Source organism: Rhizopus delemar, genomic scaffold (assembly GCF_000149305.1).
Source record: "Rhizopus delemar RA 99-880 supercont3.9 genomic scaffold, whole genome shotgun sequence".
Taxonomy (NCBI): domain Eukaryota; kingdom Fungi; phylum Mucoromycota; class Mucoromycetes; order Mucorales; family Rhizopodaceae; genus Rhizopus; species Rhizopus delemar.
Window position 1 is genome coordinate 1,444,482 of NW_027137835.1, and position 25,097 is coordinate 1,469,578.

At 33.0% G+C, this 25,097-nt stretch overlaps 8 protein-coding genes across 8 annotated transcripts; 4 read left to right on the top strand and 4 right to left on the bottom strand.

Annotated features, from left to right (window-relative positions):
- Positions 1-1,718: 1,718 nt before the first annotated feature.
- On the top strand, positions 1,719-3,214 carry RO3G_11635 (uncharacterized protein; the record flags this gene model as incomplete). Its single annotated transcript, XM_067666219.1, has 5 exons — positions 1,719-1,872; positions 1,952-2,035; positions 2,092-2,542; positions 2,598-2,745; positions 2,801-3,214. 5 exons carry the CDS (start codon positions 1,719-1,721, stop codon positions 3,212-3,214), a joined length of 1,251 nt encoding a protein of 416 aa, XP_067522320.1.
- Positions 3,215-3,348: 134 nt separating this feature from the next.
- Positions 3,349-4,054, bottom strand: RO3G_11636 (uncharacterized protein; the record flags this gene model as incomplete). Its single annotated transcript, XM_067666220.1, has 6 exons — positions 3,349-3,404; positions 3,457-3,475; positions 3,510-3,590; positions 3,641-3,803; positions 3,861-3,977; positions 4,047-4,054. The coding sequence occupies 6 exons, from the start codon at positions 4,052-4,054 to the stop codon at positions 3,349-3,351; spliced, it is 444 nt and encodes a 147-aa protein (XP_067522321.1).
- An 88-nt stretch (positions 4,055-4,142) lies between these two features.
- RO3G_11637 (uncharacterized protein) lies at positions 4,143-5,941 on the bottom strand (the record flags this gene model as incomplete). The annotated part of the gene is made up of 6 exons (XM_067666221.1): positions 4,143-4,846; positions 4,889-5,133; positions 5,185-5,277; positions 5,328-5,545; positions 5,589-5,732; positions 5,789-5,941. The coding sequence occupies 6 exons, from the start codon at positions 5,939-5,941 to the stop codon at positions 4,143-4,145; spliced, it is 1,557 nt and encodes a 518-aa protein (XP_067522322.1).
- Positions 5,942-6,558: 617 nt separating this feature from the next.
- RO3G_11638 (uncharacterized protein) lies at positions 6,559-8,154 on the top strand (the record flags this gene model as incomplete). The annotated part of the gene is made up of 3 exons (XM_067666222.1): positions 6,559-6,562; positions 6,702-7,288; positions 7,342-8,154. 3 exons carry the CDS (start codon positions 6,559-6,561, stop codon positions 8,152-8,154), a joined length of 1,404 nt encoding a protein of 467 aa, XP_067522323.1.
- Positions 8,155-8,477: 323 nt separating this feature from the next.
- Positions 8,478-9,710, bottom strand: RO3G_11639 (uncharacterized protein; the record flags this gene model as incomplete). Its single annotated transcript, XM_067666223.1, has 6 exons — positions 8,478-8,867; positions 8,924-9,007; positions 9,068-9,155; positions 9,210-9,250; positions 9,309-9,494; positions 9,657-9,710. The coding sequence occupies 6 exons, from the start codon at positions 9,708-9,710 to the stop codon at positions 8,478-8,480; spliced, it is 843 nt and encodes a 280-aa protein (XP_067522324.1).
- Positions 9,711-19,155: 9,445 nt separating this feature from the next.
- Positions 19,156-19,753, top strand: RO3G_11640 (uncharacterized protein; the record flags this gene model as incomplete). Its single annotated transcript, XM_067666224.1, has 2 exons — positions 19,156-19,539; positions 19,721-19,753. 2 exons carry the CDS (start codon positions 19,156-19,158, stop codon positions 19,751-19,753), a joined length of 417 nt encoding a protein of 138 aa, XP_067522325.1.
- A 2,099-nt stretch (positions 19,754-21,852) lies between these two features.
- Positions 21,853-22,517, bottom strand: RO3G_11641 (uncharacterized protein; the record flags this gene model as incomplete). Its single annotated transcript, XM_067666225.1, has 3 exons — positions 21,853-22,250; positions 22,305-22,372; positions 22,426-22,517. 3 exons carry the CDS (start codon positions 22,515-22,517, stop codon positions 21,853-21,855), a joined length of 558 nt encoding a protein of 185 aa, XP_067522326.1.
- Positions 22,518-23,765: 1,248 nt separating this feature from the next.
- Positions 23,766-24,108, top strand: RO3G_11642 (uncharacterized protein; the record flags this gene model as incomplete). The annotated part of the gene is made up of 3 exons (XM_067666226.1): positions 23,766-23,799; positions 23,897-23,991; positions 24,043-24,108. The coding sequence occupies 3 exons, from the start codon at positions 23,766-23,768 to the stop codon at positions 24,106-24,108; spliced, it is 195 nt and encodes a 64-aa protein (XP_067522327.1).
- Positions 24,109-25,097: the final 989 nt, after the last annotated feature.

The following is a 25,097-nucleotide window of genomic DNA, read 5'->3' on the forward strand; positions in this document are numbered from 1 at the left end:
TTAATTCAATTTAATTTGAAAATTTCATGAAAACACAGCGTGTTATGATCAGTGTGTGATATATATCAAAAAAGAGAAATGATTCAGAGTCCACAAAAGGTTTTATTCAGCATATCTTGTCCTTTTAGAACAATACTGTCTCTTTGTCATGTTTGATATCAGTCTTTATCCTAAGAATAACACAGTCGGGATAACCTGCAAAAGATAAATTAGTTAACAGAGTGCTCGTTTACTTGTATTCACTACTCAAACTTGACGTTTTTTGTTTGTGAAATGATTTAAGAATGTGTAAGATAGAAATCGAATGGATATTCGATATGATTAAAATCGTGCAAGTATATATTGATTGTAGTATATATATATATATTATATACAAAACGACTCATATATTATTCATTGTCAAGATCAACCTCTCCTCTTTTATCAATATCAAATCATGTCTGTCTACATAGGTAATACATTCATTTTCTTTTCTTGTCGAATTGTTGTTTAATTTAATAGTGAGATAATAATGCATTCTCCTAAAGAAAAGAAATAAAATTAGTCACTATAAATGATTCGCTAATAAACCAATCGTGTCTTTCTCATGTTGGTCATTTGGATCAATAAATTCTTCACTAATGGGTTCTGCTGACTTGATTTTAAGATTGACATACTGTCTTGTCTCTGTCCAATCATCCAAATAATCAGACAATGATTCCAGACTAGATGTTATATATTGATCCGTTTGGGACAGTAAACTATGAACGTTTTTTTTTATTGAAGTCAAAAGATCGGGAAACTTCGCTAATAGTCACTTGGAGAGCGATGGATTTAACAATCAATGATCAGCATAGAATGATCGAGTTGAGCAAGTTTCATTTTTTCCAAGACACAATTGATAATATCATGCTTGTGCCAGCAATAATGGAGAGGCTACACCAACAAAGTTTATCCTCATTAACTTGTTGTATATGCTTGGTATCAGAATCTGTAAGCTGTAAGTTAAGTATTTCTGCTATCAATAAAAGCCATTTAGCTTTTTTACAGCGTACATCCATTTTTTGCAAAATTAAAAGAGTCATTTTCCACAATGGTTCGTTTCCCTTGACTTCAAGTTTTATGCCAAGAAAATATGTAGCTGTATAATTACTGGTGGTATCACAAAGATCTAATGCTAATTATCACAATAAAAACTAGTATTCACAAACATATTTTTTTTTGGCAAAGTTATAATGAAATCGTTTAAAGTGTCTTAAAATAGTTATTTATGCGAGTTTGCTAATTGCATAAAAAATAATACGATTGATATTATAAGAGGTCTTGTCAAAAATAGTTTGGCGTTAAAATTAGAATTATATTCTAGCTATTTAGTAGTAATAGGTCATTTATAGCTTAGGCGTAAGTTTCTTCTGCTTAAATAAGACAAATAAAAGCTTCATTATAATTTCTCTGTAACTTTCCGAGTACTGCAATAAACTCAGCTTTGCAGTAAAATCGAAGCAAATTCGTCTAATAAAAGCTCTCAATAGGATTATTATTCAGCAACAAGTCCTTTTTTGAACAAGACAACTCATAAAAACCAGTATATTTCTTTGTTGCATTAAAAGTTTTGATAGAGAACATAAAGTTAAGGTGCATCCTTTTCTTTTGATCCCAGATTAACACTCAATTAAATTTGCCCTCTTTTTATAGATTGGGACGCGCTTATTTCTAATACATATTTATAAAGAGAGAAGATGAGAAGCATCTGTTCTTTAACCTCTCTTTTTATCGTCAGCCTTTTGACAGCGTTAGCAGCTGCTACTTCTACAACAGGTCATCGAATTCTGGTCTTGTTGGACTCTCTATCTGACAAAGACAACTATTCACAGTTTTGGCAACAATTGCAAGGTAATAAAACATTACATACCTGTGAATGCATATTTAATTAGTTTGGGAGTAGAACGAGGATTCACGCCCCTATTTAAAGCAGCTGATGATCAAACAACTTCTCTTTATTACTTTGGTGAACACGTCTTTTCTCACATTATTCATTTTGCACCCAAATCTAGCAGTAAGTTCCTCTTTTCTGGTCATTCCACCCACTCATATTCTTCTTTTCTGCTATAGGTTTAGGAAGCCATCCACACTTGAACAACATTCAACTCGTCAACTTTGTTAAAAATGGTGGCAACATGCTTATTGCTGTCACACCAGACGCTAGTGACTCGATGCATGCATTGGCCTCAGAGTTTGATATTGAATTGGATACGGAAAAGGTACTTGATCAAACACAATCTGTCAATGAAGATACCGACTTGATTGCCACTTTAAATGTGGTTGCTCCGTCTTCTATTATTGATAAAAAGCAAATTGAAGCGCCAATCCTTTTCTCAGGTACCGGTTTAACTGTTGGTCAAATCCCACTTTCTACTGCTATTTTGAACAAGGAATCAAGCACTGTGTCCTTGGTAGGCGCCTTACAGGCTCGCAACTCGGCTCGTGTTACTTTTGTAGGTTCTCTTGATATCTTTTCTGATAAATTGATTAGCTCTCCTGTCGATATTAAATCTGGTCAATCGTAAGAGATATATGTTTATAGTTTAAAAAAGAAAAAACTTACAAGAAAAACATAGTTTTGATAAATCTGGAAATGAAGTATTTATTAGTCAGTTAACTCAGTGGACTTTCCAGGAAAAAGGTGTGTTGAAAGTTGTTGGATTTCATCATCACAAAGAAGGTGAAGTTGAACAAAGAGATTGGTACCGTGTTAAGGATGATGTTGTAAGTGACTAAAGAGAATGAGGAAAAAGTGTTTCTAAACAAAGTAAAAAACTAGGTTTATACAATTGATATTATTGAATACAAGGATAATGAATGGGTTCCTTACAAGGCAAACGATGTACAACTTGAAATCATCATGCTTGATCCTTATATTCGCACAACCTTAAAGCAAGTATCCACTACTGATAATGTTGGCCGATTCGAAACACATGTCAAGCTTCCAGATGTCTATGGTATCTTTACCTTCAAAGTGAATTATAAGCGTTCTGGTCTTACGTACTTGTTGGCGGAAGATCAAGTATCTATTAAGCCATTTAGACATAATGAATATCCTCGTTATTTGACAGCTGCTTATCCTTATTATTCAGCTACTGGATCTATGGTTATTGGATTTATTTTGTTTAGTGCCGTATGGTTGGCTACTTGGGGCAAAGATGAGGCCAAGAAAACAAAAACAAAAGCCAATTAAATAAACAAAAAGAGAAATTTATTCATCTTCCAATTCTGAATCAGTATCATTTGTGGATTGAAAGATAGACTTCTTTGCTTGTACTTGTTCATCTTCTTTTTTCTTGATGACGCCTGCATGTATCAACTTTAATTCTAAGGCACCTGTTGCAAAACTATCCGTATTCCCAAGATCATCGAACCCAACAATCCTATTCAATGTATTTCAGTTGGTGAAAAATGCCTATTCTTTTTCGTTTTTACTTTGTTTGTGCATAGCCATCTTTCCATGCTATAACACAAGGTAAGATTTTCACTTGTAATTTTTCTACTAAAAATGGAGCATTGGCAACGTCAATTTTTATAAATCTTGTATTATAATATTTCTTTGCCAATTTCTAAATAATATGATTAATAACAAAAAAAAAAATGAGACTTTTCTGTTTACTTCAAGGTGGGTATCCATAATTTTACATCGTCTAAAGTCTTGATGATAAAAATGACCAACTACGTATTTATCCTTGACGGTAATGTCCATAAACTCTTTTTCTTTTGCAATGTCACTATACATGCCATGTTGATATTCTTCTAAAGTTTCTCTTCTTGCAAATCTGTAGAGAATGGAATTAATTTTACTTGTTTATTATTATTATTATTATTATTATTACTCTGCTTGAATTTCTCTTATACGTTGTTCACGTAAAGTAGCAATCTCAGAATCTTCTTCCTTTTCAAGTTCTTGAAACAATGCTTCATCATCGGACAATAACTCTAAATCAACTTGGCTTTTTTTCACGCATGAGAAAAAAAAACAAACAAAACTTTTCCTTTGTATACATGATTAGATGATGTACCTTGACATATTTTTTTTAATTATTAAAAAAAGACGTATTTGCTGTGTTTAAATACAAATTAAACTTTTTTTATTTTTCTCTTTCCCTCTTTTTTTTCTAATCTTGACTTAAGCCAATCAATTCTTTACCCATCTTTTTATCCAAGCGACAAATAGGGTAATCCTTGATCATAGCGATATTGACTTTATGACCGAGTAAATCACGGATGTTTGAAATACCATACTTAACCATTGTAGGACGTTCAAGACCAAGGCCCCAAGCAATAACACGTACATCAGAAGGCAAACCCAAGGGTTGCAACATTTCAGGACGGAACATGCCCGAGTTACCGATTTCAACCCAAGATTTTAATCCTTCGTGATAAGAAAAGATTTCCATTGAGGGTTCGGTATAAGGGTTATAGGTAGGCTTGAAACGAATCTTGTCCATACCCATCTTTTTAAAGAAAACATCCATGAAACCAATTAAATCACCCAAGGTCAAGTTCTTATCGGCAATTACACCTTCAATTTGATGGAATTCGGCCAAGTGAGTAGCATCTACAGATTCATTACGGAATACACGATCGATAGAAAAGTATTTAGCAGGGCGGAATTCACCCAATCGCTTGGTTTCTTCAGAGAGTTTATAGAGCATGTATGAACTGACAGCGGTAGTGTGAGTACGCAAGATTAATTTTTGTGCTTCTTCTTCTTTCCATTTGTAGTTGTAACCGATCGAACCTGTCTCTCCACCATCTTCATGTGTTTTTTTAATCTTTTCCATTAAATCGCGAGGGAAACGGTCAGATGTAGCAGGATCTATAGAAAGTGAATATCAAAAGCAGAAAGTTATTTTATTACCTTTTAAGAAGAAGGTATCATGAGCATCTCTAGCAGGATGTTGTTGAGGTTGGAAAAGAGCATCAAAGTTCCAGAAACTAGATTCAGCAAAGCAATTGGTAGGCATCTCTTGGAAACCCATATCAAAAAAGATCTCACGGAATTCTTGACGCACTTTCATTAAAGGATGAAGATGACCACCAGAAGGAATGACACCAGCCGCATCAAAGTTGTACTTTTTGAAGGTAGCATTCTTCCATTCACCACTATTAAACATAGATGAGTCATCATCTTCATAAACCCCGATTGTAACTTACGATTGAAGCATTTCAAAAGTAATATCAGTTGCTTCCTTCTTTACTTCTAATGAGAAATCAGGTCCCTTGGATACATTGTAAGAAGTCAATTTTCTATACAAAGACATTAATCTCAACAAAACATATCAAGCATTTAACCATACTGTTTATCGACCAATGTTCTCTTTTTTAATTCTGCAAGTGCTTTAGCATCACCCAATGTTCCAGTAGATTCAATCTCTTTCAATTCCTTTTGAGTTTGATCTATAATACTATCCACAGCACGAACCAAGTTGTTGCCCTTTTTAGTGATCCATTTGTTTTTGAAAGCTTTTCCTTGTCCGGCCTTTGCTGAAGGACCAAATTTAGCCTGTTCTCTTTCCTATTAGATAAAAAGTATGATATAAAAAGATGTGATACTTTACCTGAAGTTCAGCAATTGGCAAACCTTCTTCACCGGGAGGAATAGCTTCAAAAACGCGAGCTTCATGACTACCATCTTTAGCAAGTTGTTGACCTTCTTCAGTTAAAGTCCAAACAATACGGTCAATAGGCTTAAAATCAATCATCTAAATGAAAATGAATAAGAAAAAAAAAAGAAGGCTCGTGTAAAGAAAGTCTTTACGTCTTTTGACTTTAAACTGTTGAGAGCACCAAGAAGTGCAAGTTGGTCAACAGGTTTATCATTATGAGTCAAATCTTTAGAGTCCTCAATAGTTGTTTGTTTTTCAAGAGTGTTGAGAACAAAGGTTTGTAATTCTTCTGTAGTGGCAGACATGGTAAAGAAAGAAGAAGAAAAAAAGAAAAAGATTGAAATCTTTTCAAGTAAGCGGTCAATAAAAAAATAGCTGGGACACCCTTCAGCCACCCAAAAAAAAAATGTTCAATTCAACTCCCGTGCTTCTTTTGTCTTCTTTTCGCGTTTTAATGATAATGAACACAGGAATTAAAAGTGCAAATAAGAGTGTTGTCAATTCATAGAAAATGTTGTTCATATTACAACAAGAACAAAAATGGGATATTTATTTAATATAGAAAATCAGCGCATAATTTTATTCTTGGTGGCAACATGTTTATAAAATAAAAAGCTTTTTTTTTTATTGTTATTTTTCTTTTGCATTATTATTTAATATAACACAACACTCTAATATAAATGGATTTGATATGAATGACTATTATAGAACAGCTTCAATTCAAGATTATTTTTCAACTAAAACCAATAAAGAGTGCATATTATTCCCCACTTATGCAAAAAGAAATCCAAACAGTAAAAAGATCGGGAAATTTATTTATTTATTTATATTTATTTTTTGCATAGACAGAAATGAATGGATTGTAAAAGCAAAAGGTTGGGCGTTATCACATAATTGTTCTTTTGCTAAGCAAAAAGTAGTTATGGGTAAATAATTTAATATTTGATATATTTCATATTCATTTATATACAAAAAAAAAAGGTATTACAAAAAGTGTAGCCGGAAAATCTTTTACGGATTCAACTTCCTTGCAAACATTCGAAGAAAGATTTAAATATTTCTTAGCGACAAATCAAAAGAGTAAAACTTTCACAATTCAAGCTATTGATATCATTGCAAGTTTAGAAATGATGAATAACTTTATACCTACTTTTTTATTATCAAATCAACATTATATTTTACCTCCACGCCATTCATCTTTGTCTCAACAAGATGAAGATAACATTGATTATCCTACAAGACCTCAAAATCCAATGGCTTCCATACTAGATCGGCTAGACATGGAATCAAATACTCCTGTGGATCAGGACAATAGTAACGCTGCCATTCAACTCAAGACTTCAAACTCCGGGTTTTTCCTTGGTGAATTCGTACTTGCTCATGACACTATTTTAGCTTGGGCCCAAGCTCACAATCGACGAGATGCTCGATTGATTCGCATCCAGTCCACATCCGCTGATCACACAAAGAACTTTTCACCTACAAGAGGAGTTGTCAGTTTAGTTGAGTCTTGCGGTATTTCTATTGTTTCAGACATTGATGACACCATCAAAGATACTCGGATCTTGGCTGGTGCTCGTAAAGTGCTCTCCAAGACCTTTTTCGAGCAACCTAAAGATGTAAAAGGAATGGCTGATGTATATATGACTTGGGTAAGATTCTTTAGATCATGATATATGATTTTGTATTCACTTAACCTTTACAGTACAATCAAGGTGCTTCCTTTCATTATGTATCAAACAGCCCATTTCAACTTATGCCTATGTTGGATCAATTCATTCGTGATGCCCACTTTCCACCAGGCTCAATGCACCTTCGAGATGACCTTAGCCTTCTATCAAGGTTGGTCGAGATACCAGGCCAAGCGAAACGAGAAGCCATACTGGACATTATACGTGATTTTCCTCAACGTCGATTTATATTGATCGGTGACTCGGGTGAGATTGACTTGGAGATTTATACAAAGATAGCATTTGAATATCCAAAGCAAGTACTCAAAATATTCATTCGTGATGTGACGACACCTTTGGCTGAAGAACAAGAAAGGAAAAAGATGCACAAACGCATGTCCCAATCCTCATTTTTACCCACCTTTTCAAGACGAGAGAGCCTAGTAGATGATGATGACTTGTTCACCTTACAATCACAGCATTCTACACCCTCCAGTAGCCATAATAAAAAGTTTCAATCACCTCTTGGCTTGAGAAAGGCAGTGAGGAGTACACTGATGGAATACGCTGTCCAACCTCATCTGACAGGCCATCGAACTGATTTTCATATGGAGGGTGATGATGACATAGGCCTCATCAATCCACACCGACATCATCAAATATCCACAGCAGAAGCATGTAAACGTCTTTATGAACGTGTTGAAAAGGCAAGATTACAAATACCCAATGTTGACATCGTCTTATTTCAAGATGCACAAATACTGCAGAACGATAAATATATACAAGACGCATTATGGAATATGAAGGGTGTAACTGATGATACCCTATCTTATAGATTCTTTAAATAAACAAAATTACTCTATCGTGTAACTTTGATATCAAATGAAATGATAAACTGTATCAAAAATGCTAATATAATCCATATTCCTTAGATAGATTAATATATGTCATAATACTATTATCAATTACTCAAAAGAGCCCTGTTTTCCTTTTTATTCTTCAGCAAGTAGTTATATAGCATCAGATTACCTTTACATCTTACCCCAAACATTCTGACAATGAACATAAAAACATATGCTATTACAATCCTTTATTAAAATAAATGAGCAATGTATATAAAATCTGTAAGGGAAATGAACGGATTGTCTCTATTGTTTCCCTCTTTCAAGCTTTATAATTTGCTCTGATGGTTAGTTATTTCTTGGTACTCTTTCTGTCGTCTTTCTTGTTCCTTTTTAGACAATCGAATTACACCTTCTTGAGCTGTGGTAGCAACTAATGAACCATCTTGACTGTATATATGTCCAAAAGCAAATCCACGCCCACTGTTTGTTCGAGGACTGTATTTATGATAAAGTAACCAATCATCTGCTCTTGCAGGCATATGAAACCAGATAGTGTGATCTAAAGAGGTCATCATGCCCACAGAGGATGAAACGAATGTCATTCCGTTTGCAATAGCTGCTGTATTCAAAAGCGCTGCATCTGATATATAAGCTATACAACAGGCATGTAATTTCATGTCATCATTTAAATTTCCACGTGTCTTGAACCAATGTTGCTGTAATAAGGGCTTTAGAAACATGTCTGTCCCATGCGAGCTGATAGCCTACTTACATCAGATCCATTGGGCTGTACATTGCCACTAACCACTTCTTCTGGACTATCTTTTCTTACATTACGGTACTCTACAATCCCAGCCTACAAATAAAAGACACGTAAATGTACCATTTCTTTTAATTTCAAGCAATAGAATCTTACATCTTTAAGTCTAGTTTCAAGTCTCTTCAAAAATCTCATTGATGGATTAGATGTTTTCTTCAAAGCTTCTTCATAGGTTTCTATATCACTGTTTTTATTTTTGTTACTTTAATGATTTACGCTCAAACACATTTTTTTATACCTTGGTAAGCTTTCTGGATTTGGGACATCGGGCATGCTGGTCTAAAGAAAGCTGTTAGTTACTTCAACTTACATATCCTTAAGCAGTTGCTTTTTATACCTGATGGTCTAATACTGCACCTTGCTCAGGTCTAGCAAAACTACAACTGCATGTGAAAATGGCATTTCCTTTTTGAGTGGCCTTTACAATTCTAGTGACATACGATCTTCTATCTTGAACACGCTGAACACTGTATATCACAGGAGTTTCGACACTACATGCCAAGATGAAATAAGCATGTAAAGACTACGAAAAGAGAAGGTTAAATAGAGACCAATGGAGATTAAATAATAAGTGATTACATGAATAAAAAAATCTTCAGGTACAGTATCCCAAGCAGCTTTTAAAGCTTGTGCAACAATCTAGTTATTGTTGAGTTTTTAGACAATAAAAACATCTTGTACTCACTTGTCCTCCAAATACACCTCGGGCACCAAGAGGTAAATAGAGTTCTTTACTCATATATAAATTGGTATCAATTAGTTGTACATCAATCGCTCTTGCCATTCTAAGTCCATAATCAGCCACTTGATCATCGTCCTCTATTGTTATTTTTTGTTCGCCAAAAGTGAATATATTAGTATAAGACTTTGATGACATATTTTTTTATGAATGCGTTTATAGTGAAACAAAGAAAGAAAAAGGAGAAAAGGATCCCAAAGTGCGGAATATAAGTTGATTGATTTTCCCAGGATTAAACAAATTTGATAAGATGAATTAAAGTGACTCGCTTAGGTTTTACACGTGAAATTAATTTATTAATCCCAATGGCTAAGCGGCTATATCACTGGAAAAAAAGCTAACCTCTTGTTATTGATTTGTAAAGATAAATGGCCCATTTTGTGTTAATTTTAAATAATAGCAAGTCATGCCCGTTGTTGCCAAAATCTTAATGTCGGACTAAAATAGACTAATTTGTTACATGAAAAAAAAAAAAAAAAGAAACAAGACATCCAAATGAAAAGCTTTCCACAAAGTTGACAGCATAACAGATATATTAGTCTTTGTTTGTAAGTTATTTTCCTATTTTATATTAAAAACTACTCTGTAGAACATTATTCTTAGAGAACATTGTACTTTCCTTATATATTGCTTCAAACTTACAACGTGTCAAAAGCTAAAGAGCTCGACAAAATTATAAAAGAAAACAAGGCTCTCTCTTATACATTTTTATAAAGCTTGTAGTATAAACCACCTTGAAATCAAGCTTCGGAAAGTATCCTGTACTGATCATCGAATAGGTTCCTAAAATGATCCTTATATTAAAATACAAAGTTTAATATAATAGTCTATGAGGGTTTCATAAACGCTTGTCTGCTTATAGATTATCTGTGCCTTCATAATTGCTTAGCCACAATGAATGCTACTCATTGAGATTGAAGAAGTAAATTATAATGTATTCAGCAAAATGTTTATTATCAAGCATTTCATTTTCCTAGTTGGATATGATTCAGTTACATAATGTTTTTCTAGCTACTAAAATGATCTATCCAATTATTACCAAAAACTAGTTGCGTGGATGATTAAGCATCTTTTTGAGATGTTTTATCATTCGAGTGGTCACGTAATAATACCAAATAGTGATTATATACATATCCTTTATGTTTTATAATCAAATTGCAGCGAGCCTTTCAAGATCAACAATTGGAAAAGTTATGAAAACCATAGGACTACCATAAGACTCATTACTACCAATTCTACATATTTATGAATTACGGTGTATTAAGTTGCAAAGATTAGTTTTATAGCATCTTTATATATACTACAAAATAAAGTAAGCTAAATGTCTATACACATTGTCCTTTTTCTATCACCATATATATTTGTTTGCTCTTGTGCTACATATTTCTTTTGCTAACTTGTACAGCTCAATAAAATAGATTCAAATACTTGCTTTTATCCTCGTCTTGTTATTCCAAATATTAGCGCTGTAACCATCGTATTTCCTTTTCTGTACGTGTTATTCATCTCAGTGTGGTTAAACCAGATTACCTAATTTTCATAGGTATTATCTTTCTTTCCTTTACTTTCTTCTTTTCTTATACAAAAAATGAATATGATGGTGGAACTATGAATTGAATCCTAAAGTGTACAAGTGGTTTATTTGGTATTACAGGTCAGGATAAGCTAAAAGTCATAATAAGTTTGATAACAACATTACAGCTATATAACTCTTGTTATCTTTCTACTATTTTCTTTCATTTCCTTTTCTTCATCCACTATTTTTCTATCACCTATTGAGGCCGTTAGTTTTGAGTATGCTTATGTTGAATAATAGGCAACTAAATAGGAATTTTATTTTTTGGAAGCAAACTGATAAGTGTTTATAAAAAATTCATTTCTTTATAACAGACAGTGGACTTTCTAGTACCTTTTCCATTTGAACTCTTTTTTCTTAACATTATTATAATACTATTAGTGATTCTTTGAGCTCAACAAGCAAAAAAGCGGGAAACAAATAATTTCCTTACACAGATTTAGGTATCTTTTCAATTCCGTTTTTTTTCTTCTTTCACATGTATTACCCTAGGCACAGAAAGCTTGACAAATAATTGGATCTGAGTTGATTGAATTAATACTACTGGTTGGTCGGATCAATCTCGGATGAGTGTTCCAGTAGGTTAGATATAATGAAGAACAAGCTAAAGCATGCAATTTGAACATAAAATCAGACATAGAAGAAAGCAATAAAATGATGAATCAAGATACAATTTGTTGTACTTTTCATATTGAGCTCTATTCCTTTAGAATTGCCAAATCTGCTGTAATTTAGAGAAAAGAAAAGTAAGTTACTTATTTTATGAGACCAATGGAACAAGTAGCAGAGATATATGGTGTAAAATAATATTTTATCTCTAGGTCTTTAGTTTATCAAACATACGTACTATAATGCATGAAGAGTCAATTAGAATATAACCCAAGGATTGAATGACTTATTTTTCTATAGCTTCTTCAGTTTGAGAATTCAATGATAAATACAATATATTATTTTGAAAAGAAGGCGTATTCTTTTTATTGCTCTTTGATATTAAACAGAAAGACAGTTGATCCATGTACAGATATAAATATATTATATCCTTTAGAGATGTTATTCATTGTAGGCATATAAGTATCTTTTATTCTCATAACCTGAACTTTTCTATTTTTCTCTCTCTTTCCAACATAAAGAAACATTCAACTAATAATTAATAAACTTCAGTTTATTAATTACCCTTTTTGGTAAATGTATTTTTTTTTCTTATATAAACGAGAAAGTAAAAAAAGGAAGAATACGGTTCGGAATAAAAAGCCAAACAACAATATTGTTTATTGACTAAAAACAGAAGCATGTAAAGAATTTGATCGTCTCTCACTTTGAGTACAGTTCATTTTAGTTTGACTCACAAGTGTTTTTCTTTCATGATAAGATAACGGTTTATAAGTTGCTTTGTGTTTAACATCTTTTTTCCTTTTTCTTACTGAAAAATAGATAAAAAAAAATAAAAAAAACGTACCTTGTGTGACACTAGTACAATTTTCATGCAAAAGAAAAGAATTCCTTTTCAGCCCATAATCTTTGTAACAAACATTCTAATCCGCGTTCCTCTTTTTTGCCATCATACTTCACAACAAAATCAACCCTACAGTGATAGATGCTTTGGCTTCTGCTATATTTTGCTTCTAGACACAAAATAACTCGTGCATATAGTGATTAGTTCTTATACTTTACTGAGTTGATATTTGTGGAATAAGTGAAACGTTAGCTTAGTAAAAATAAATATAAAAAAGTCATTCTTTTCTCATCTTTTTGTTTTGTTTATATTTGATGCACAAGAAATAAATTTAATCCGACTTGGTATTTTATGTATGAGTGTATGCGTGAGTAAGAAAGAATCAAATAATATACACTGTGAACAATAAATACAGTGAACATTGAAAATGATTTGGATATGTTTCGAATGAAGAATGTAATAAAGTTCCTTTAACGCGTTTTTTTTTATTTTTCCTTTTAAGCATTATATTTAATTAGGATAGTATTTTATATGAAGAGATAAAAAAGGCAATTAAGTGTTTATTTACTCCTTAATTTCATGTGTATGGGTAAAAAAAAAAAAAAGGGAAAAAAATTCCAAATAAACAAATAAAAGTAGCCAAGGAATTTGAAGATAAGAAATTCAAGATATAAAAAGTCATTTCCATTTTTCTATTTTCTTTCTTTTTTTTCTCTATCAAAGAAGAAAAAACAGAGAAAAATAATAATGGTTCAGGTCGGGTGCACTGATTATGGCCCTTGCTGTTTATGCCTTACTACATAAACAAAGTATACATGTCGATATTGAAGGATAACCTTTTAACAATATAGAGCATATACCCTTTACCTTATTTTTTTTTTTAAAAAAAAAAAAAAAAAAAAAAAAAAAAAAAAAAAAAAGATGTGGATATGCTACACAAGAACTAGATCCAGTGCACTAATAGATAAAGGTTTTTGTGTGGGTATCCAAGCTTAGCTGCATCAGTCAATATAAATGCTGTGTATTATGAATATTCAATAACTGATGGTGACCATACATTACTTGTAACCTATCTAGGACGATATTAAAAGAGTTTATATGTAATAGGGATATCATCACTTATCATGCTGATATTAAGATGAATTGTCTATACACAAGCTTAAGTGGGTATGAATACAGCTTATACAGATCATTGTATTTGCATTGAAATAAGCAAAGCTTTATTTTCTTTGTTCTGTTCATATTCCATCATCCGTTTGTTTTGTAAAGAAATTAAAAATAGCAACGATGCAGCGTATAAATATGAACAGCACAAAAAGATTATGGTAAAATATAGTGTTCAGCAATAAAAAAGATATAGTCAGACAAAGCTAATATGTACTCTTTGTTGGTAGAAATCTCTCTCTTTTTCTTTTTCCCTATCATCTTACTATGAGTTCAAAATAGGCTCTCTAATCAAATCCTGAAACAAGCATTCTCATATCCCCAGTCTCTCATATATGATCGTTATTGATAAAATACTAGCAAAGGATCCAATGCTTGATCTGCAGTATCCGTAATACCCCGTAGTAGGCCTAACAGGTGTGCAGTCAATCCATGCTGATAATAGTCTTAGATTTATTTAACCAGTTTTCTTACAAAAGCAATTTAATGCATATATATCGTATACATAGGAATTACTTGTGAAATGGCGAATAAATAGATTCAACTACACTATGGAGAAGATGATAAATTGTGCGTTGGTCACTAGACAATAGATTTGGCTTCGCTCTACCTTTGAAATTTTGGATACGTCATTGGGTAACTAACTTCTATTGAATTCTCTATTCAACAATCTTTACCATCTTACTGATCCTTTTCCTTTTTTGGTTGACCATACCTGGTTTACAATGATGATCCCTGTATATCTTAATGTAAGCCTGCTGAAAGAATATTACTTCTAAATAGACAGAGATTATCGTGAGCTATTTTGCGCTCTATCAATATAGTTCATATGCTATTTAGCATATAGTAAATCTAAAATTTCCTCTTATCCATCAAAGTAAGCTATCGTTCTGGGTTACCTTGGACCTTCATTTGTACTAAGATGATGGTATGGTAAATAGTAGTAAACTGATGTATACGCTGACTATGATTATGATTATATCATCTTGCAAGTTGTTTCATTTTGCTTCATTTATTTATTGACTTGAATAGATCATATATTGACAAACTTATTGATATTTATAAGAAAGAAAAAGAACAAAAGAATCAAACAGAAAGAAGAAGGAACGATAAAATATGATCGACAACAGTGCGACTGCTGTGTGACTTTAATGTTACTTTCAGCATTTTGCGCGGTGGCTCGTATCACTGAGAAAGCTTTTTCTTTTATTTCTTTTATTCTTTGCATTCTTTATACTCTTCATCTCAAATCTCTTTTCGTATTTGTTATACACAAGTATTTTACTAGTAACTTAAGACCTTGAAGACAAAATAAGTACCAAGAGATGCTAAATATATAACAAATTGCTATCACGGAGGATAGACTCTCGCTTATTGTAGCTCGACATCTCATGCTTAGACTAGTATATAGAGAGAGCAATCTTTGCAGCTTTTGTGTTTATCTTATATTTTAAGCTTTAAAAAAGAGTGCTTCAAAATAATAGCGCCCATCTTGTGCCACACAAGATGGGCAATAGTCTCATGAAGGAAAAAAAGAAATATAAATAAAGACAGAAATGATCTTTTTTTCACTTTTCTTTCTTTACTCTTTACCTCGCTTCATACAAATCATAAATTCTGGTCTATCAATGAATAATACTGCTCTTAAAGTTTCTTTGGTCAGATACTCTTCAAGCTATAGTTTAATATCTCAAGTAGATACATTTTTTTGACACGTGGTCTTTATAGAACTATTGTCTACACGCGTTCTCTGCTGTTTTTGTTGCTACTCTAATAAGTATATTTGACCAAGACATCTCTTCAATGGTCTATCTGTCTCGTCAAACAAATCACACGCATCTTTTACCTATTTGTTTCCTATCTGGTTTGCTTTTTGGCCTTGTTGATCCCTGTTCAATTCTTGACGACCCTGTCTAGAAGCGTCTAGACCCTATCTGATCCCTGCCGGGTCCCTGTCTATGTCTTTATTCTCATTGGCTATTCCTTTTTTCTCAAACAAAAGTTTTTCCTATATATATCGTCCATGTGATTGTGCACATCAGAAGCTTGAATCGTCTCCCAAAATTGATTACATGTTGGGGGAGCAGGATCGTAACCAAACCCCAAGCAGGTGTGTAAGCACTTGTTTGTCCCCGTAGAGTCGCGAGTCGGGTAGTATAATAAGCGGCATCAAGGTTGGTCGTTTCCATACAAAGGTCGATAGAAGAGTAGCATCTGCTGTTGGCTGAGCCACAAGTTGGACGGTACAAATCGTGGCAAATGGACCTTTCATAGATGTGTATAACAAATTCAAATGTTTGAGAACAATCAAGTCTTATGGATCGTAAATTAATCATCTTCAATCCAATCGTTTTTAAACTATCTCTTTCTAAATTAATTGTCTTCAAACATGTTGTCTTTAAATTAACTCTTTACAAATGATAATAGATATATAAAGTTTATAAGCATTAATATATATACTGCTTAGCATATATCATGAATGACTTTGAGGCATGAAAGCAATGATTAAAGAAAGCTTTATCCAAGAAGATATAATATTGTTTGTGGTATTTATTCGCTTGTTTTAGCTGTGCTATAATCATTCAAAGAAGAAGAGGAAGAAAACTAAACGAAAAGGCACTGTTTCATCCTCTTTATTAAGACTAAGAATAAGAGCTGCTTGAGCAAAACAAGAACATCATAAATAGAAAGTAAATATAATTTTATCCATCCAAATATGTTCCTGATAATATCAGACACATCATTGAACACAGGCCAAAGCATAGAACCATTCATTAGTGTCTACCGAGTTTGATATAGTATCTATTAATTTGTCCTCAACAATAACTTTTCAAGTGTTCAGATTCAAAAAAGTAAATGATATCTAGGTTTTTGGGCTTCAGATTAAAGATTTTATTTATTGAGTGGTGACTGAGATTTTACTTTTTGAAACGTAAGGTATCTAGCTAGAGCAGCATAAATTTTACAGAATAATTAAAGTGCAAAAGCAAAAGAAGGCGTTTTTCTTTTACAACAAAAAAAAATGCTAATTTGAATCTGTCCAATTTCTTCAGATCTTTGAAATGGTTTGACCATTTTTTCTTGCTTCTATTTGGAAGGGAAAGATTAACGAAGGAATCCAAACAAAATCAGAAGGGAATGAAACCATTTCATTTCCTCCTTTCACTCCGATAAATGAGTGATTAGAAGACATACTTGTTCCAATCCTTGTTGCTCTCGTTACAAATTCCCAATCGAGAAATAGACTCTAAAACTTCTTCAATTTCTTGTTTTGTCACGCCACAAATTCATTGGTAAGGGCCATTCGTATAAGGACAGCTTCTTTCAGCCGAGACTGGCAGCTCCTATATTCTGCATCCCATAAAAGTGATTGGAAGTCGTTTGAATATTTGACTTATTGTATAAGTTTGGACTTTGTATCGCTTGATCCTGAATAATTACTGACAACATTCCACCGGTACTGTTCAAGTATTTCAAAGTTGTTCAATTGTCCGAATAAATCTTTAGAATTGTATTCTTGCATTTGGACATGTGTAGCTAAACAGTGAATAATATCGATTTTAGCTTCATAAAATTGATGCTATCTTCCTTTTCGCTCTTTGTTCAGTAGCCTACGCCTTCTACCAATTCCGAGCTTACTGCACAGCCTGAATAGGACACATTGATGTATATGGTGATGTCTGGGCTTTGTTATTTGTAACGTATTGCAAGACCATTTTAAAGAGGTGCATTGTTCATTCCATATATTACCTCTTGACAGCTTGATAGGTTAAGAGAATAAGTTAGTTTCCGGTTATAGTTTGAAAATCAGAGTGTCCTCGGTAAATCCCTTTGGATATATCTTGCATGAAATAGGGCTGCTCTTATCATGAATATCATCTTCGTTATTTTCCCATTCGAGCTTATTATCCGCCCCCAAGGAGAAATTTTGTAGTTTTCAATAGCTGTCGAATCCCTGTCTCGAGTTTTGGATTCTCATATTTGGCACTTGAACCAATATATAGCGAGCGTTGAATTGGAAATCTAGAAATGATTATAACTTGATCGAAAACAATATACTCTTCTTTTTGTTGATTAAAAGCTTCTAATTTCTCTGAATGCTGAATAATTTGTTGGGCACGACTCATCATATGCTTCTTTGCTTTGGCTAGAACACAAATGTCGTCGAGATAAAAGCTAAAACTAAGGCCAATTTTCCTGAGAGGTTCCAAGATATGCCTCATAAGTTTTGAACCTCCTTCTCCTGTGAAGCTATATTCAAACCAAATGCTAGAGATCTGCATTTGTAGATTACTCTTTGATGTAAAAAAAAAACCAAAGATAAAACTTCTTGAATCCTTGTGAACCAGTACTACTACCCATGCATCTTTTAAATCGATCTTGCGTATGTAATTGTTTTTCTCTATGGTCTCACTCAGTGTGGTGCTTCTTCCATTTTGAAATGGTGATACCATATGCATTGATAAGCCAATTTATCCTTTTCAGAAACGAAATGAATGTGGTCTGATATCATTATATAAAGCGCTATAACCTTGATCCTACCTCTCTTTTCACCTATTTGACTATATCGTTCGCTTTAGGAAATACCTCTGCCAGTAAAGCTATTTACGTGTCTGTTACTGATTTACTGGATTGTCTTTCTTCTGCAGATCTTGATATAATTAGGTTTTTTTAGCTTCATATGCAATATAAATTCCCTTTTTATCTGCTGTTTAAAATCATTTTCATTCACCTCATTCATATTTGCTTATTTTTTGTTGTCAATGAATTTTCATCTTAAAGAATATTGCTTCATTGTTCAAGTAGCTACTATGGATGAATACTGGTTCATTATATAAGGCTAAAATTAAATAAAAGGATAAAGGAGAGTTTCTGTAAAGGAAAATCACCTTATTGTTCGCCTGTTATTTAGTAACTGTAATATTTGTATGTTTGAATTATATAATAGTAACAACTTTTTCAATAGGCAAAAAACAATAACATTAGATTTCAACAAATAAACACATCCAAACCCATCAACAAGTTACCTTTCTTTTTGTTCATCAAAATCTTCTTTCTTTTTGAACATGAAATTATTGTCTATACAAGCAAATAAAGTCAATCCAAATTCAAGAGTGTTGTCTTTTGATGACTTCTTTTTCAAATCACTATATACAAACTCAAAATTACTACGTATTGTATTGCAAAGGTCTATACGTCAATTTATAAAATACGATAAGTGGTATAGAATTAATCTTAAGCTTGTGACTGAGATGGGTTTACCTGTTGACACTTACAAAGACCCAATTATACTGTCTGGTAGTATGCTTATTAGTCGATCTGGATACTATGAAAATTCAGGCAGCATAGAAACTCGTCCAATTAGTGCAGATAACTGGGAACCTGAGATAGCAAATTCTGAAGGATTCAACCCCCACAGTAGCTTGGGTGCACTGGAGTATAGAATCGGTTCTTCAGATTCGCACTTGGAAACGCTGCCATTTTATATATCGCTTCAGGTAGTTGACGAAAAAAGAGATATTTTACCATTATGCGTTGGTCCCATCTGGATTCAAAATCAACAAGATGACACGAATGAAAACTGGTGGACTTTTCCACACTCAAAAATAGAGCAGCAACAATATCGAGCACTACAAGTAAAATCGCAACAATCCAAGTATTTTCTAATTAAGGAACAGTGGGAGGATGGCACCCCAGGCAAAATATGGGATTCGGCACTTTTCATGGTAGATGTAATGATTAGCAACTTTCATTTACTGTATGGAAAAAGAATATTGGACCTAAGTGCAGGAACAGGTTATATTGGATTATCTTTAGCACAGTTCTTTCAAAATTTGTCAGACCCAATGATGAAAAAGCAACCACCACAAATAACGTTAAGCGATATTCATGAAGTATTGGATCTAATCAAAGTCAATCAAACACTAAACTGCATAAAAAATTCAGAATACTTAAAGATCGAGCCTTTACACTGGGGGAATGCTCAGGATTCCAAAAACTTATTAAGCAAGCAAAAAGGAAAAGAACTTGATATTATTATTGCTTCAGATATCATCTATAGAAAGAACGACTTTAAAAGTATCCTCGCAACATTTAGACAGCTATGTATACCAAAAACTGTTATCTGCTTAGGCTATAAATCAAGAGGATTAAGATCATTTGAAGAAAGAGAATTTTTTGATGAATGCAATAAGTACTTTAATATCCATTTATTAAGCTACAAGGAACCGCAGCAGACAATCAAATACAACCAAACCGATGTAAAGCTGTACAAAATGCAGTTGCGGATAAAGGACAAAAGCCCATTACTGTAATATAAAAATGATACAAACATAAACATAAGTTTTTATCGCGCTTATTTTAGCAATCTTACAAATTTTATACAAAACACTCTATAAATAGTAAAAATAAAGGAAACAAATGCACTTAGTCAATGAATGTACATCGGCTACTTCAGGTTTTTGTAGACAGGTCTAGAAATTGAAAATTGAATTGGTGAACCTGTGCAAAGGTCTTGTCAATCTTTCTAGCATCTACTCTTCTACATACTGGAAGGAAGGGGGTTATCACGTTCAAGTTGCATTCCCATTAAACGCTCCAATAATCTAAATAATCAATACCACAGCCATGAAAAGGCTGAGATAAATAGGCATTCAGCGTGAATACATCACTCAACCTGATTCTCGCAAAAGGCTAAAATTAGTTAGATCAACTTCCGAGACCAAATCTTTTGCGAACTTTAAGTCCTCAAACCCAAACCTTCTTCTAATATTGTCGAGATGACTCTGTTTGCTGTTTTCCTTGCTGAGCCATCTACACCCTCCTCCGGATTTGCATAATGAGGCTTTTAAGAATGGTTCTACTTGTGTTTTTAATGAAAATTTACCAAGTTTGCCATAATGACAGCTGTGGAAATAAAATTAGCACAAGCATTTGGCTAAAATTGCTAGAATTCTATAAAAGTGGATAAAGGATTTGATCACCCTTTGTTATTTCCTAAAGAACTAGAACGACCATTCCAGCTTGTTTTATTATTGGTTTTTTAAAAAAAAACCTACGATAGGCTACACCTGAGTGTTTGTACGAGGTAATGAAAGGTTATGAACTTTGTCAGACTTTAGTTTAAACTATTGCCAGACTATTTTTTGAAACTAAAATTCATATCAATCCAAATTGCTTATAAAAATAAACGAAATGTTGGGAAATTCTTTTTCAGTTGCCCAGGCCGCAATTACTTCTTTTGTAAAGCCGCTGTAGGATAGTGTCAAGTCAGAGTCGGACAAGAAATGTAAGTACAATACCTAGTTTCTTCAGCAACACACCATCGTCACCTTGATCACATCAAATTAGAAATAATAATAAAAAGAAAAGCTGATTTGTTGACGGCTTTTTATATTTGCATGAAATTCAAGATTAACCAAATCAAAAGCTTACAGCAAAAATGGCTCTAAGACTTCACCCTCCAAGTTTGGCGTCGTTAGCATACGTCTCTAGGTCATGTATTTACAAAAATATCCCGGAAAGGTCGTTCAAGGATCAGACAGACATTAATTTTTTAAAATGATAACAGTTTTATTGAATATGAAAAAAGAAGGACATATTATAGAAATTTTGTTTTTTTGGCTGCAAATGTGGCTAATGTTTTGACAGACGAACATATTTCACAACAAAAAAAAACATTGAATCTGTACCAATTTATCCTCTGCTTCATACTTTTGAATGAAAAAAAAGAAGATAAACTAAAATAATAGACTTCATTTGATGATACTACTTGTGCTTTTTTGTTTATCTAGAGATTGGATAGTATAGCTGAATAATAAATCCTGTGTTTCTATTGTAAAGAAATACATTTGTTATTTATACAAAAAACTCTTTATCAAAACAATAAATATGGTACAAATAAGGGGATATAAATACATAAAATAATGAATGCGATAGAAAGATGTTCTCTAATATTTGTATTCATATTGGTTTCTACTAGGACCAAAGACGCAAGCAAAGCAATACGAAATAGAAGAAAGTAGCAATGCAGCAAACGCACCTAAAGTCATCCATGTGGCAGGCCCTAAATTACCAGTAATGGTTGGGTCTGTACCTTTAGCGACATTGATGCCTCTGATGGAAATTACAAGTACAAGTACAAACACTACCAATGTGACGAAAAACGCAAGAAACGTGGCTAATGCAGCACAAAAATCAGGTCCTCGTCTAAAGTGGCTCAAGGTAGTAACGATTAAAGCAGTAAGTGTCAATCCAATAGCGATCCAATATAAAATGAAGTTGGCAAGAAACAAACGATCTATACTGTGCATATCACCGATAATATGCTGTACATTATCTGCTTGACCTAAATAGACGCAAAAATAAATAAAAATAGCAAATAAATGACAATATACTTTACTCCAATCAAAAGCAGGCACTGGATAGGAGCAGTTGTTGATTATATTTCCTGTACCGTTACAATAAGACCTATGTGCACAAGTTAGTTTTGATATTGCATAACTTTTGCTTTATTTTCTTACCATAACCCAAATGTATCAAAATTGTCGCCCAAGTTGAGTTTTGTAAAATATAAAGAGTGTAAAAATGCTCTGTTGTATGTATTACCAATCATTGTAAAGACTTGTAAAACAAGAGCTGAAAATGTAAAAAAGGTTGCTAAATATCCAAAAAATGACATAAGTTGTAAATGTGTAAAAGGGAGGAAAAAGGAATTTAAAAAGAAAAAGATTTATATTTTTTTTCTACACTTGACGTCGGTATCCTCCTATCCTCCTTGGCAAATGCTGTTACACTGAAACGTTAATTTTTTTTAGAAAACAGCCACCAATTACGTCATGTTAGCAGTAACTTGACTCTAGTCCAGAAAAGACAAAAAGAGTTGCATATATGAAGACTAAACTGCAGAGATGTGTCAGTACTGAAACCAACGACCATATCCAAACTATTGTTATTTCTTAATAACAAATAGATATATCTTTTTATAAATTTCTTGATTCAAATACCTAATGAAGCATAGGCTCTTGTTTAAATTTGATGAGGAACAAGAAGCTGATTGAAATAATATATTATTTGCATAGAAAAACTGAAATGCTCGTGACAGGAAATTCTAATTCTGAATAAGCTTGTTAACTGTCATAACAGGTCAAGTACTAATTTTAAGGACGCTACTATTGGGTACAAGTTTGCTCAGTGATATACTCATGGATAGGGCTACGAATGAAAATGCTTTCAAGGCTTAATTCAGATGAATGTAGGTTATTTAATCTTTGCGATGACCACATTCAATCAGAAAGAGTAAATAAGATAAAGCTTATTTGAAGCCGATGAATTTTTTATACGTTTGACTAAGCTGTCTATCTTATATGCTTATTCCCCTTCTTTATTTTAAAATCAATCATTTCAATTAAAAATTCTAGTATTTATACTATGGCATAGTAACATTTCCTCTACTGCTCTACTATTACCTTATCCTTGGTTAAACTTATCGCATTCCATAAAGAATATATAAAAAGAAAAAAACAAATTTTTTTACTTTATTTTTTGTGTATGAGGATTTTACTCGGATACCACATTGTTAGCTGGTCATCATAAGAAGTGTTTTTTTTAATAACAGGGCTTAAACCCACGAACAAATAAACAGAAAACGATCATGGATATTGGAACTAGTACCGCCAGACGAGAGACTAATCCAGCAGAAAGAACTTGACCACTTCGCTAGGGGGACTTTGCCCTCCCCCTCCCCTTAAAAATATTGCTCCGTAGAGCTTTCTTCTCAGAGATTTAGTGTCATCCTTGTGCAGGGACCATGCTAATCTCCTCTGCATCGTTCCAATTTTAATAAGTGACAGAGATCAAAGACATGTCAACAAACGTTTTTATCATTCGACCACCAAGTATTAAAATGAATCAAATTAGTGAGCGATGTGCACTATATTTGGGAATAAATATCGTGTTTGCTCGTCGCTTTTTTGTATATATTGTATTATGTAGTCTGTAAAGATGCGGCTTTACTTTCTGATAATGGTAATAACATTCAATTTGAACCTCATTTTGTTGAAACTGAATCAAATAATTATTCATTTAATGTAAAACTGTTAATAAAAGAATGCGTAATAAATCAGGATCATGTTTAATAGGGTTGCTTTAGAAGAAAACAAGCTGGTGAACTTGTAATTCAGACGGATGGATTTACTCCACAATGATGATAAACTCACTACAACACAAGGTGTCAACTTGAGCTTCCTACCCCTCCTTAGGCTCTGTACTCATATGCATATAAAAACAATCTTGGAAAGGCGCTTTAGATACTAAAAAGCAGCCTTGCTGCCTGAATATGATTCCTTCCTTGTGTCGGCTGTGTTTGAACTTGGAGTAATATGTGTAATAGCCAACGATATAACAGCAATGTTATCAACACCAAGTACAATGAATACTTTTAACCGACGTCTCATTTTTATTAATAGCGATATCCGAGTATATTGAGCAGGTTTTAAATCAAGAAAACCGTAACTACAATGTTAGAATCCGTAGGTACGATGGCAATGATTGCTTTTGTGAATAACGTGTGTCGTCATATGCTCGATTATCAATAGGTTAAAATAGCGAGCTACCTCGATATGGTTCATTAGATCCCTGACAGCCTTTATTTGTGCAGAGAAATGTCAAATATGTATATTCTGTATACTGTTCATATTCTTAGAAAACTATTCATGTTTTTTAACTCTCATCCTTTTCTTTTGCGACTTTGGGAAATTGAAAACTAAGGAAGCAGTTTGGTTAGATGTATTAGAAATCATCCAGAACAACATTGTTTTCATTCTCCTTTTAATCTGGATCTGGACATACTCACATCACCTTATTTTTATTTTTTGCAGCCACCACAACAGCCTCAATTTATCAAATAAAGAAAATATTGTAACTTTTTTTTCTTTTTGTTATTTTTTAAGCCCAAAGAAGTAAATCTATTGTCATGGGTGGTTCGCAATTTCAAATTCCTTTTGAATAGTCAAAGAAAAAAAAAAAGAGGAGGGGAGGAGGGTTTAGTGTTTCAGGTCCTGAGGTATTTTAAAGTGATCAAAAAGTTCTTTTTATTATATTTACAGTGGCGAACTTGAAAGAGATAAGAATAGGTGATTTCATAAAATATATGTAAAATAAAATCGGTTTAAAATATTACAATAAATAACAAAAA